This window comes from Prionailurus viverrinus, chromosome D4 (genome assembly GCF_022837055.1).
Source record: "Prionailurus viverrinus isolate Anna chromosome D4, UM_Priviv_1.0, whole genome shotgun sequence".
NCBI classification, from domain to species: Eukaryota; Metazoa; Chordata; class Mammalia; order Carnivora; family Felidae; genus Prionailurus; species Prionailurus viverrinus.
The window spans coordinates 44,690,019-44,703,953 of NC_062573.1; the positions used below are offsets into that span (position 1 = coordinate 44,690,019).

Sequence of the window (13,935 nt, forward strand, 5' to 3'; positions counted from 1 at the left end):
AATCTCAAGCCTAGCTTTGCTCCCACCAGTTAAATCTTGGAAAGACCCTGATACAGTACACCATCGAATTCAACATGGTATAGACTGAAGTCACATTATTATTTTATGTACCATTTAGAATAAAAAAGCCATTCATGCAACTGTTAACCGCTATCAATTATGAGAGGCAACTAAGTTTCTAAAATCAGAAAAGAATTGTGTATCTTAGGATCGATGAAATACGGTACAAGCAATGAACTCTAATGAACTTGGTTCTGAAACTGTGGAAATCACTCAGCACGTTGGGGAGGCTCCTGCTGGCAGAGTGCAGATAACAGAGTTCCAACAACACGGAAAATAGTCTGTACTGCAGATTTTAATAGGATTTTTTTTTTTTTTTGCTAGAAGAATTGAATACACATACACTAAAAGCAGACGAAGTCACAGCACTCTTTAGGTTTTAGCACTCAGATTTCTTATCTGTGAAATGGGGTGTGGTACGGCTTACTGAGGTAACATATGTAAACAAACACCACAGTACGTGGTGCATAGGAGGAGACTGAAAATCACGTTTTTCTCCCTTTGCTAAGTCTGACGATATTTTTATGCTGCTTGAAGTCTGTTTTGAGAGGAGGAAGGAAAGTAAAAGTGGTAGATGTCCAAAATCAGAATGGAAGTCAGAAGGGCCATGCGATTTACAACAAATACCTGCTGAATGCTGTTTCAAAGCATATCTACTTTATGAGGTGAGGTCAAGCCATAATCAATTTTGTACTAATACTGACTAAAGAGCTGTGTGCACACGGGAGGCTCTTCATATTTAGGAGAAGAAGAAATTATAGTCCCACAGGACTCCCAATGCCTGACTTAAAATCCAATGCCTTTGCAATTAGACTCCTAAAGAAAAAAAATACCAAGAATGTATGTGGCATTTAACTCACACTTGAATAAAACTTGTGGGTTACTTCTTTCAGTCACATTCTGTTTTTAGTATAAAATGATGAGTTTATGAACTTCAGACATGGCTTGATTATTTTCTGAGGACCACAATTAATATTTAATCAGGGCAGATAACTTAAATTTAGATGCTTAATGCTGCCTCGTTTACTGGAGTTTCAGCTGTGTCCAAAGGGAACTTCACATGTGGGGCCCATATTTGATAACGTGGAGAGCTGCAAGAATGAGGGCAAAGAGATTTGCTGGCTTTCCATGGAAAGATTCAGAACTGTGACATGAATCTGAAGAGTTGAATGGAGCATTGTTTGGTGAGGAAGCAGGTAAATAACTCACAGGGAAATACTGCAGTCTCTGAATACAATAACCACCCAAGGTACAAAAATGATGCCATCTTATGGGCTTTGTGTTCTGTGAGGGCATAAAGCTTCCAAAAAGCCAGCAGCACCCCCTCCCCCTTTGAAATCAGCTCTATTTGGAAAGGTTCACTGAGAGTGAATAAAGGGTTAAGTTACCACAGTGTGGCAATTTCTGCAGAGAGGTTGAGCCTAGATTTCATTCTTTCCTGAGAGAGTGATGGAAAGTTCTTGACCTTTTGGGATACTGCTACATTTGGTGCTTTGGAAGGCCTTCCATAATCTGGGGGGAAAAATCTCTGAGTGTAGGCCAGAATTTTGAAAACAGGGATGCCATGAATAAAATGGTTCACTCTTTCCCACATTCATTCAGAACTTTTTAAGCACCTGCTTAGCGCCAGGCTATAGCCTGTCTGCGAAGCCATGGGACCTAAGGAGCCTAGCACACAGCTTGGGCTTTAAGAGCCTCTGAGGCCTCAAGATATAAGGCGAGGGGAGATCACAGGTTTTCCTGCAAATAGCTATGCAGCCATATAACTAGGTACATCCCTCTCTTTTCTACCACTGCTCCTGCCTTCAAGGGCCCCCCACCAGGAGACAAGCCACAGTCTTCTACAGGCCTTTAGGCCAGGCCTCTTCACTCCATGTGGCCGCTGCCGCTATCTTTCTAAAACGCAAACTTGGGACAACGTTCTCGGCCACAGCGCACAAGGCCTCGCATGAGCTGGTTATGCTCCAGCCACTGGCATTTACGCACCAATCCTGCAACTCACCTTCCTTTTCTTTCCTCTGTGCCTCTACCCATGCAGGTCCCTCTGCCTAACGTGCACTCCTTCCTTCTTGTGTCTACCTGGTGGACTTTTACCGATCCCTTAAGATTCACTTTAAACACCTGTTCTTTCATGTTCACCTTCATTGACCCTCAAAGCCCAGTTACTGTCTGCTTTGCACAGAGCCTGGGAACCTCAGGCAATAAATGTCAGCTTCCTTGTCTCGTGTCCTTCTTGGAGCTATGGCAGCACCTTATATCCTGCACTCAGGCTCTGTGGTATCTTTTTCGAACTTTGTCTAGAATCTGTGAGTTTTCTGGGCGAGTATGACTGTATTTTGTTTATTTCTGTGTCCCAAGGAAAGTGTCTGGCCTAGAGCAGCCCAGTCCATTGTGAAGTTTTCAGTGATACAGAAGAATTAAAAAGATAAATCAGGGAAAAAAAGGATAAATCTGGATACCAGTTAGCTTTCCATAAAGCTAAATGTGTTTACTTAGATTTTCTTATGAAAGTATGGACTTAGAACTTCTGGCTCATTCAAAGAACCTTTCATTTCTTGTACTGCTGAAAACAATGGCAGAGTTCGTGCAAGAATGAACTGTGCCTGAGTCTGAATCTGTGCTCTGCCACTACTAATGTTATATGACCCCCTGTGCCTCAGTTTCCTCACCTGAAAACTGCAGGAAAATGGAATATAATTGTAACCAGCCCATAATTGGTATGAATGTTAGATAGCTAGATATGTGCAAAGTGCTTCTCACACTGAAGCTAACACTATTCGTCTATGAAACTAAGGTGATAGAGGTTTATTTTTTAATGTCCTTACTAAAGAAAATGAAAAAAAATTAGAAATGTTGTATTTGCTTTCCAGACTTCCTACTTACCTGCAAAGATGTGCAAACACATCTTTATTTACTTTTGAGAAATCCAAAAGTCTGGGGAATTATTGTTTTCAGTTATGTAGAACTCAAAAACAGACATGAACCACGGGATGGGTTTCTTAAAACCGAGATCCTGGAGTCTACAGGGACATGACAGAGGTACTGGAAAATCAGAATCCCTCCCAGGAGAGAACTGAGAACATGCCAGAGTGATGCCTAAAGATTTATAAAGTTCCTGCATACAGTTTCTGCAGAGCAAGCTAACCCTTTTGAGGAAAAAATCTACCATCATTAGGGCTCTATATGCCACTGATTGGCTTTTTATTCACTTGAATGAGGGCCTACTTTAAGCACGCTTCTAACATGGAGAAGACAGGTGTTTATGTATCAATAAACACAGAGACAAAGTAATACATTCATTAAGCTTAGGTTTCAGTATTACTAAAAAAGAGAATTCCAGAAAATAAAAAAAGCATAACTCAAAGAGGTGACCTTAAGTATAAATCTGTAGAGTTTTAGAGTTTTTCTACACATTCTTTCTTGAATCACAATAAATAATGAATTAATGTGTCTATTTCTTTAGGCAGAGACCCCCTTACATCAGCAAGAGTTAAATACACAGTTTAAAGAAAATAATATCATGACAGCAACATAAAACCAATGGAAAGTACTGGCCAATTATTTCCTGCCCTCCCTGTTCCCCATCTCAATCCTTTCTCACATTATATGTAGAAAGACCCATCTTTAGAACCATGTCTGTTTTGTTCAACACAGTATACCCAGGACTTAGCACAGTGTCTGTCATTCAGCAGGCTTTCAATGAATATGCTAGTTTGCACCAAGGGAAGGGATGGAACTAACATTTCTTGGCGACTTGCTATGTGCAAGGTCCCACATAAAGTTATTTTCACATGTACATCACCAAAGTTTTCACATGTTTCATTGATATGGAAAGCAAGAGAAATGATGCAGATCTAGGGAGGGAGACAAGTTTTATAGGCTTCAAGCCTCCCTCTCTGCCCTTCTTTCCAGGTTACCCTGATGTTTTTAAACCAACAATGATCCTTAAGTTTTATTCAAGATGATTTTCCAGCAGTTTTGTTGATTCCTAGGTTTCTTCTGCATATGACATCTCAACATTTCAACCCTTCTCAACCAAGGCCAGCTTGGCTGGCTCTTATTTAAGGGTCCCAGAGCTATAATAGAAAGAGAACGAACTCTTCTCAAAGGAGTACGGACTCAAAGGAAAGAGATCCAGATTCCAGGATCTGGATTCCACCTACTAGGTTTTCCTGGAAAATATGTGTCAAATCTCTCTGCAAACGTTTATATTTTACATTCAACTATCTGCAAAATGAAAGGGTTGGGACAGGTGATTAATTCATTTATTCAAACAACAAACTTACACTGAACATTTTTATAGATATCAAACTCTTTATCTGGTGCCGGGGTTACAAATATATCCAAGACAAAGTAAAACCAAACTTCTGCCTTCAAAGAGATCCCAATCGATTGAGGTCACATTAGATGCCATCTGAAAGATTCTTTTAGTTCTCAAGTGCTAATAATCTATGTCCTGGGAATCTAAATATCAGTTTAACTCACTCTTAACAGTAATTTCAAAGCATGTTTGTTATCTCAGACTGGATACAACCCAAAGGTAAAAATAAAAGTGTGTGGCACATCAGGGAAATGATATTCTGTCTCAGTGTCAAATGGTTATAGCAACTTTAATGAAAAAACAGACCATTAAAAAAAAAAAAACGACTCTCCCTTAAATCTCACTTCAGCACCTGAACAGTAGGAATTCTTATTGTTTCCATTGTGCTTTTTCATTTCTGGGTCTACTGATGAAGTACAATACTTGAACAATACTCTGGCAGACTTCAAATGGTGCCTGAGCAGCCGGCAAAGTAAGCTGAGAAATTGGACACCCTACCCTACCTTACGATGGGAACCCAGTGAGGTATATTTATTTTATTGGACAGTTTGAATTTATTATAGGTTGCTCATAATTTCCTGTCTCATTTCTTTAGTGCTCTTGGAATTTATGTCAGGATGTCTTAGGTTATCACACTCCTTCCCTCCTTTGTCCCAACATTTATGCCAACAGACTGAACTGACTTAGAAAAAGTCCCCGGACAAAAATCGAAGGGGAAAATACCCAAAGCTTTAGTTGGAGAATGGCAGAAGCTTTGGAAAAAAATCTGAAAAAGCAATGAAGATGAAAATGGAAACTCTGTGAAAATTAATGTAGTGTAGAATTGGCGAACATACCACTTATTTCTTTAAACAAATAGAAGAAAGAACCCGCTTATGAGGTGCACCCAAATAATTCACAGGTGGTGAAACTATTAGAGTCTTGCAATTTCTTGCCTCAGAAGTGGAATAAATCTCCTATATTATAAATGGTGTATGCTCACACATGTGATTTTTCTGTTAGTCCCTTTATTTCAACTATCCCCCTTTCCACGCACAAGGCCTTTTTGGTTTTATTGTAATTAATTTATTTTAGTGGAATTGTAGAGAAAAGTCTAGTGAAGGAGGGAGATGCAACCTACTAAAGCAATAGCACTTTAGAAATATGATTCCAAATGGAATATGCTTGTGTTTTCCATGGATTTTTTGGTTATTATAAAGTAAGCACAATGTAGTAGAAACTACATCAGACTGCAGTCTACCAGCATGATACCCCAATTGTGGGGCAGATGAAAATGCCCTAGACACTGGTAACCCCTAATTAATGGTAATTCTCACAATGATAAGAATTTGCTTTGAGGACAGTTTTTTTTTTCCTAAAGAATTTATCTTAACTAAAAAAATTGTTCTAGTGTGTTCTGTTACACAAATTGATATTCTCAACTATGGAGATTGGAAACAAGTTTCAATGTTTGAAGTCAAATACTGTCTGATAATATCCAGAAAGATAATACATATGAATAATCTGTGGGAAGCCATGATTTACATTTACACATGGATAGAATTAAACAGATAGTGTCTATGCAGGTACAGAAGAGTCCCTTTTAAGATGAGTCAGTTTCGGGGGGGGGCGGGCAGTTGAAAACAGTGATACCCATCCCAGAACTATTTCCTACAGGAGAGTGTTTTGAAAACTTTAAAAAATAACTCTACAACAAAATGTCCAATGAACTACCAAACTCATTGTAAGGACAGTGTCTTTATCTTCCACAGAGCCTGGCTCTGTGTTGGCCACACAGTTGGTGACAGACAAATGCTATCAATGAAAGTATAATCACTTGATGTTTCATGGTACTGTGGAATTTACAAAACAGCTCAACGTCTGATGCCATATTTGCCTCTAATGACATTCTGGAGAGTTAGGTGGGATGGGCAATAATAGCACATAGATAAGGAGACAGCGCTGAAGTAAGTTCTGTGACTAGACCAAGATCACAGAAGTAGAATCCGTGCTACAGACAAGATGGTTACACTCTAAAACCAGTGTTGTTCCATGACATCTGAGACATGTACAAGAAACACATATCAAAGATGGTTGAGACTAGGTATGCTCAAGAGGCGTGTTTCACTTTGGATGCTGCTGTGTGAAACATTTGGGATTTTTGCATTTATGAGTCTGTTCCCCTTTCTGTCACTTGTTTACTCCTTTGTCTACCGACATTCTGTCCTGAGAGCAGCATTGGTGTTGTGCCTTAGTTTCTGCTTCTCCATATCTCTTTCTGTTTTCTTTGCCTTTCCTTTGGGTCTGCATGGTTCTATGTCCTTGGCTGGGTTGGCTGGTCTGCTCTACTCTAGGAGATTCCAACTCTAGGAGATTCCACAGCCCTGCCTCTCTTGGTTCTTTTTCTCACTTACCGTGCCATTCATTCCTGGATTCTATGCTTGAAAAATGAGCATGGACCCATTTTCCTACTTTTCCTTCAGTCTTTGTGGTGTGCAGGTTGTTACAAATGTAGAGCATGTTAAGTACTTGGGGGCACACAGTAAGTTGCCCATCACAAAGATTAAACCATCATTAGGATGACATGCAATCTTCTTGTTTCAAATTTTCCATATAATAAATGGAAAGTAGAATTAACACTGACTTATAAGTGAGTACTAGCATGCATGGCATCTAAATTTGAAGCACAGTTCATTTTAAAAAGGTGTTCAGTACAATAAACAACACCTTTCCTCCAATCTCAGTGTTTTAACACAAAAAAAGGTTGGGGGCACCTGGGTGGCTCAGTCGGTTGAGCGCCTGACTTCGGCTCAGGTCATGATCTTGCGGTTTGTGAGTTTGGGCCCCACATTGGGATCGCTGCTATCAGTGCAGAGCCCATTTCAGATCCTCTGTCCCACTCTCTCTGCCCTTCCCCTGCTTGTGCTGTCTCAAAAACAGATAAAACATTAAAAAAAAAAGGTTTATTTCTTGGTAGTGGGTGAATGGATTTCAGAAAAGGAATTCTGTGAGAGTGGTGGCGTGGGGTTCTGCCCACGAAGTCATTCAGGGACCCAGGCCTTGCGCTTGGTGGCTTTGTCATTCCCTAAGGTCTTGAAGTTCCCTGCTGGAGGCTCTGTGTCCAGGAGGCAGGTAAAGAGAGAGTGCTGAGTATTTGCATGATTACGTGGCAGATGTGAGGGCTAGAAGTGCCATCTATAACTTCTAACTCTGTTCCATTGACTCACAATCAGTGAGTGATTGTGACCATCCAATTACAGAAAAGGCTGGGAAATACAGTTTATCTTTACGTCCTGCCAGAAAGAGAAGCGAGTTATGGTGAACCCATAGCATCATCTCTGCTAAAATGAGAGTTTATAGCTACCCTCCATTTTCATAAGACTGCGGCAAATATAAGTATCATTTTCCTCCTGAGAGCAAATTTCATAAAAGGAAAATACTTGAGAACCAAGTGGGTTAAGCAAGATATGAAACATGCAAAATTCATTCTAATTATCAACAGCAAAAGGGATTGTTCTTCAACTGTTATTCATTGTATAGACATATATGTTTAAGAAAGAGAGAGAAAAACAAAATATTTATCTTCCCTTTAAGATTTATTAGCTTGCTCACTTGGTCTTACTAAAACCAGAATTAGTGAAATGCTTCAAAGGTGAAACGGATGTTCACATTTTCCTGTCCTATTTGTGCCTTACTATCTTTCCAACTTTTTTTTACCAAGTCATTCTTATCCATCCATTTACTCATTCATTCAACAACATTCACTGAGATCTAATTCCCAGGCATCTGACAGAGGTAGGAGGGACAAGTCACTCCTGCTGTCACCCACAATGTCACGGAGTGGACAGAAATGTAAGCACAGTATGAGAAGTACAGTGACAGAGATCAATGCAAAGAAGCCCAAGAACTAGAAGAAAGGACGTCTTAAAGTACTGTAGAGATTACAGTTACTTACACATGTCTCTGACAAACAATTACTAAAAGCTAATTATACATTGGTAGAATTTGTGGTATGGGTAGCCAAACAGAAATTATGGTATTTCTTCTGCAGAGAGTTTCAGTAGTTAATGAGATACGATATATATCTATGACTGAAACAGAGACCATTAAAAAATACAGGGAAATATCCAGACTTCTTTATAAACACCAAGCCTCTGGAAATCTACCAATAACAAGCCAGAGGTCACTGGTGGAGCCAGACTACTACCATTGGGACATCTTGACGTGGCCAGAAAACTCCTAACTGCTCTCCATGCTGGGTGCTCTCATTGGCAAAATCCCCAGGAGGAGAAGCCGGAACAGTTAAGCTTTATTCAATGTAGGTTTTAATCTTGACGTTCGGGAATTGGGGAGATTTAGTCATTTACTTTTGAGCTCATGGAAAGAAGGGGTTGATAGCAACAGCTTACCCCAGTTAGCAGGCAGGCTCCCCACACAGCTGTGCTGGCCTATTTCAATTAGGATCCTTTAGGGCTTACATCACCTCTGGTATGCCAGTCCTAAGCCGCTCATGAGCCAGTACTGCCAATCAAGCCAAAATTCAACCACATGGTATAGTTTTTATGATGTAGACAGAAAATGACACGAACTTGTCTTATTCTGGTGAAAACACAAAGTTGGAAGCCAGCTCTCTAGAAGAAGAAAATTAGTAAAAGCAGCAAGCCTGTAAAACTTGATTTAGACACATTTTCCTGTGATTATCTCAACACACTTAACTAGTAGGTTATTCATGATGATTCAAGGAATGCTCTCACTCGAGAAAAGACGAGGGCCCTCATGCTACGAGAGGTCACTTCTGGGTCACTGTACTCATGAGACCACAAGAAACAGTAGAATATGCAGAATGAGGGAAGAGTAGAATGAAACAAACAATTCTATGTGAGAAACTTAAATGATTAAGGCCTGGAACCTGAAACAGACAAATTAAAAGCAGAGCTGTCACTTGACCAGAGAAACTGGACTCTGTACATGAAGTTAGGAAACACCAAGAATGTGGAGAATTAGCAAACCAGGTGATAGCCTCTGTAAGTCCTTTCCTCCCTTAAATTAGTTCACAAACAGCTATGATGCCTGTATATAAAAGGCATTCTACCAGGTGCTACAGGAAATGCAGACATTCAGAAGACACTATATTTTTTTCTGGAAGAGTTTAAAATTGTATTTTGATTAAACCATAAGAAGGAGCAGAACCAAATTACCAGACGTGTCTTATCCAAACAATTCCTGTGCAAAACGCAACAACATTAACTAGTTTTTTTTTAATGAGTAACAGGTACAGTGGTTAACCACACTTTACTGATTAAAATTACACAAACCCTGACCTTAACTGTGTTATTATTTGAGCTTCGTGCAGCATCTGAGTACTAGCCTACCCCATGGTGTGCTAGGGGGTGGCTTTCCACCTTATTCATACACACTGATAAAGCAGAATCAATATGTATTAACACTCATATAAAGGCACAAACAAATATGTTCACTTATCCATTTTCTCTCTTTTTCTCAAGTCTTTAATATCCATGTGGTCTTTCAAGGAAAAGTGGGGGGAGAAAGTGGTCCTGAACAGACCTAAACACTAAAAACAGGAGTCCGAGGAAACAAAATTGTAGCTGACCATGTCTAGACAAGAAACTTCACAAAAACAGTTAGAAAATAGCATATAAATAAATGCCTCATTATGTTCTGTAGATTTAGGTGAAAAGTCCTGAGACTTGATTTAAAGAGAATGTAGGCATGAGAATAAGAAATAGATGTAGAGGGAACAGCGATAGAAAGGTACTTGTGTATGTGCACACACGTATGCATGCACGTGTGCGTGCACACACACACACATACACACACTCACACACTCACCACTTATTGGAGCAGCCCACAATCTGCTGCAAATAAGGGATTTAACATTCATTCCACAAGCTAATGGTGCTTCTCGCCATCCAAGATAGATCCACTTAGATAATAGTGGAGGACAGTGCCAGAGCGACTGAAGGGAACGGGCTATTGTGTTTGACTAGTTTCCATGTATAAATTAGTGCAGAGAAGAAAAAGAAATTCAACAGAAAAACACATGTACTTTATTATAATTCTGAGTGTTACTCTCACAACTCCCACAATAGCAGGCGAAAGAGCTTAAAACCACTCAAAAGAAACAAAAAGCAAATGCAAATTTGATTAAATGCCTTTCTGACAAGAAGTGATTTGACTTCAAGTTTGGATGGACACATATGTCAATGGCCGGTCATGGTTTTTGCCACATTCCTTTGGAGCTACACAGTTGGGACAAAGGAGGGGGAATGAAAAAGGGGAACAGAGTGGGAAGACTGGGGAAGCTGGGTGATGTGACTAAATATGACCTGAATATCAGGATGAAATCTCTTAATCAGAAGTACTGTCCTATTGTGCCCAGAGTAAAATAGATATCCATGATGTATGAGCTTTGCATGAACATATGATACAGAGACACAGGGACCTCATTTTCCCAGAAAGCGTCCTCCAAGGGTAAAGGATTTTGACAAAACTGAGGGTCAATATTTGATATTCTCACATCCTCAAGAACCAATACAGGAGATTCAGCTGTCAGTGACAACGAACACTGTTTTGAAGTAGAAATCCGACTCACCACTAAACAAATGGGATATTTTCGGATCAAATTAAAGGGATCTTCAAAAATCACCTAAATTAATTCTAAGAGTAGATAGACTCTTATAATGTATAAAATAATTATGGGGAAAACAAGCTACTTTGTTCCATTTCTCCATTCAGACTGAAGGCTGAGCTGAAACTGTCACACTTCTAGTTCTAAGCCAACTGCTGATGAGGCTCATGGGCTCATAGGTCAGTAATGTAATTTTGGTCACAAAGCTGATGGGGGCAGTTAACAAGCAAGTGTAACAAGTGCCCACAACCCTGTACATAACTTCAATGGTCAAGATGAGACAAAACCCCTAAATATCCAACAACGACTACAGACCAACTTACACCATTGCTTCCATCATTGCTAAACATTTTCCAACCATAGTATGAAGCAAACAAGTGATTTTCTCTCCATTATTTGACTTTTGTATTCAAATATAAGCTTGTTTCCCTATCTGTAAAATAGGTTTAAAAATGCCTATTTGCAGGGCACCCGGGTGGCTCAGTAGGTTGAGCATCCGACTTCGGCTCAGGTCATGATCTCACAGTCCGTGAGTTCGAGCCCTGCGTCGGGCTCTGTGCTGACAGCTCAGAGCCTGTAGCCCATTTCGGATTCTGTGTCTACCTCTCTCTGACCCTCCCCCATTCATGCTCTGTCTCTGTCTCAAAAATAAATAAACATTAAAAAAAAATTTAACATGCCTATTTGCAAGCTGATTGTGCAGATTTCTTGTAACACGTTTCAAACAACTGGCCTAATATTTGGCACATTCAGACACACAATATGTGGCAGGTATTAATAATACTGTTATTACTCTGCCCAGGGATATATTTTGTTGTTCACAAGTCAGTTCTTTCTTGTGACTCTCAGAATCCCAATTCATTTAAATACAGACCTGAAACAAACCTGAGTTTGATTTCATTTTATCCTCACAATACAACTATTGTAATTTAAACAAAATATGTTTTATGTTTGAAATCTGATATAAAGAAACACTTCTTTTTTCCACATAAGTCTAATTATATGCTCAAGTACATATATGAATATTCAAGATGTCAAAGGGGGAATAATGCAATTTGCCAAATGGGTAGCTAAGCAGTCTACTCCTGAATAGGACAGTTTTTCCAAAATATAACGAAATCATATTTTCATATGAAGATAGCAAAAAAGTAATGTGGACTGGTAATTGACCTTGTGATTTAATTAAATTAGGGGAATAACACACGCTTGTTGAAAATCACAAAGAAGGAAAGATGAGGCAAACTAATGGTGTGTATATAAGTAACACGTCCCATATGGAAAAAATGAGACACCTTTCATAAATTGCTTGCTCCACTAGTCATAAAGCACACCTAAACATTCTGCTTTTTATATTCCTCACAACAGCTTAAAGTTATAGTCTATTCATGCTTAAAATTCAGTTGGCCTTTAAATGTCTGAAAACCTGAAAATACATTTCTATATTTATAGCATTTGCAGTGCAGCAGTATGATTTCTTGGCTACAATGATGCAAATGAGAGGTGGGAATGTATAAAATATTTAAACACTGTCTGATTACTCTATCTGATGAATCTTTTTGGAGTTTTTCAATTTATACCAAATGGCTTGCTTCCTCTGTTCAAAATTATAGCTCAGATGAAATTTGTCAGAGTCTAATCAGAACAAAACATTCCTTTAGCATCGACAAATCAATGCAACCTATATATTCGTTACATTTTTACCTTGTTCCCTTCTTGCCTTATTGAGGAAGCGCTGGCATGCTATAAATGTGACAAGGAGAGCTACAATCACGTTTGTTTGGAATCAGTGTGTGCAAATTTTGGAATCAAACCTTCAGATGAGGTTTATGAAGCTGACTGCCCAGAACACTCTGGTTTAAAAAAATGTGCATTGCTATTAATATTTTGAGTGTAGATTTTTTTTGGACAGTAAATGTTCATTTTCTGCCCATAAAACCAAGTATGAGTCACAACGGAACATTTACTTCGAGTCAAAAATGCAATGTGTGCTGATGTTCAAGAGCAGAGCATCTTATCACTGTGATTATGGAAAGCAGACACACACAAAAAGTCAGCATTTTCTTCTTCTTTAAAAGCAGATCTGAGATCAAAGACCATAATCCTCAATTCATAAATACTAGCATTAACTTGTATCCATAGAGGACTTACAGTAATTATGAGCTATAATCTGGGCTGGCTGCAAACGGGCTCTCATTCCGTCTTTTACCTGGTTCCCTAGCACATGTGCACAGCCAGAGAAGGATTTGTAAAAGGCAGTGGGGGAAAGCCCCTTACAGCCCATCCTTCAAAAATTCCAGGAACACCACAGTCAGTGAGTTTGATTTCAGGACGTCCCTTATTCAAATTCCAAGCATACACACCGCCATTTATACAGTCCCCAGCTCAGAACGCTAGGCAGTATATCCCAAAGTTTGAGTCTCAATATTATTATATATCTCTCACTATCCCACAGAGTCTTGCGGACCTTACTTAGCTTGGGAAGTTGGGGGTTAAAGTTCTGAAAGAAGTTTTTCCTTTTCTTAAAATCATGTAAATTATTTTACCTGGTGTTTGAAGATAAAGACACACACACACACACACACACACACACACACACACACACACTTACACATTACCCCCAACAGCAACCAGGCTAAGTGGCAATAGCAACGTATTGAAATGAAAAGGCATTTACCAGGAGCAGGAAAGCCAGAAAGAGGAGCGGTGTGCCAGGAGTTGCCCGACGGCAGCATTCCATGCTTGGATCCTTGCCGGAATCCGAATCGGACACTGAATAAGCTGCTAAGTGCTCCTCTGCTTGCTGTCACATCCAGTACTGGTGCTAACACTCCAGCCCTGCCTATCAGCTTCCATCAGCCCTGCTCACATTTCCTGACCGAGGGTGGGTGGGTGGGTGGATGGGTGGGGGGTAAGCTGAATGGAATCT

The 13,935-nt window shown here is 39.6% G+C and overlaps 1 protein-coding gene across 3 annotated transcripts in view; it reads right to left on the reverse strand.

Moving 5' to 3' along the window:
• Positions 1 to 13,935, reverse strand: part of ADAMTSL1 (ADAMTS like 1) — an 888,150-nt gene that overhangs the window by 366,194 nt on the left and 508,021 nt on the right. The window contains exon 1 of one of the 3 annotated variants that reach the window (XM_047830981.1): positions 13,684 to 13,851. The exons of the other annotated variants lie outside the window; for them this stretch is intronic. Coding sequence (XP_047686937.1) covers positions 13,684 to 13,746 — 63 coding nt within the window. The 5' untranslated portion in view covers positions 13,747 to 13,851. Of the gene's footprint in view, positions 1 to 13,683; positions 13,852 to 13,935 lie in introns of those variants that run through there. 3 annotated transcript variants of the gene reach the window in all.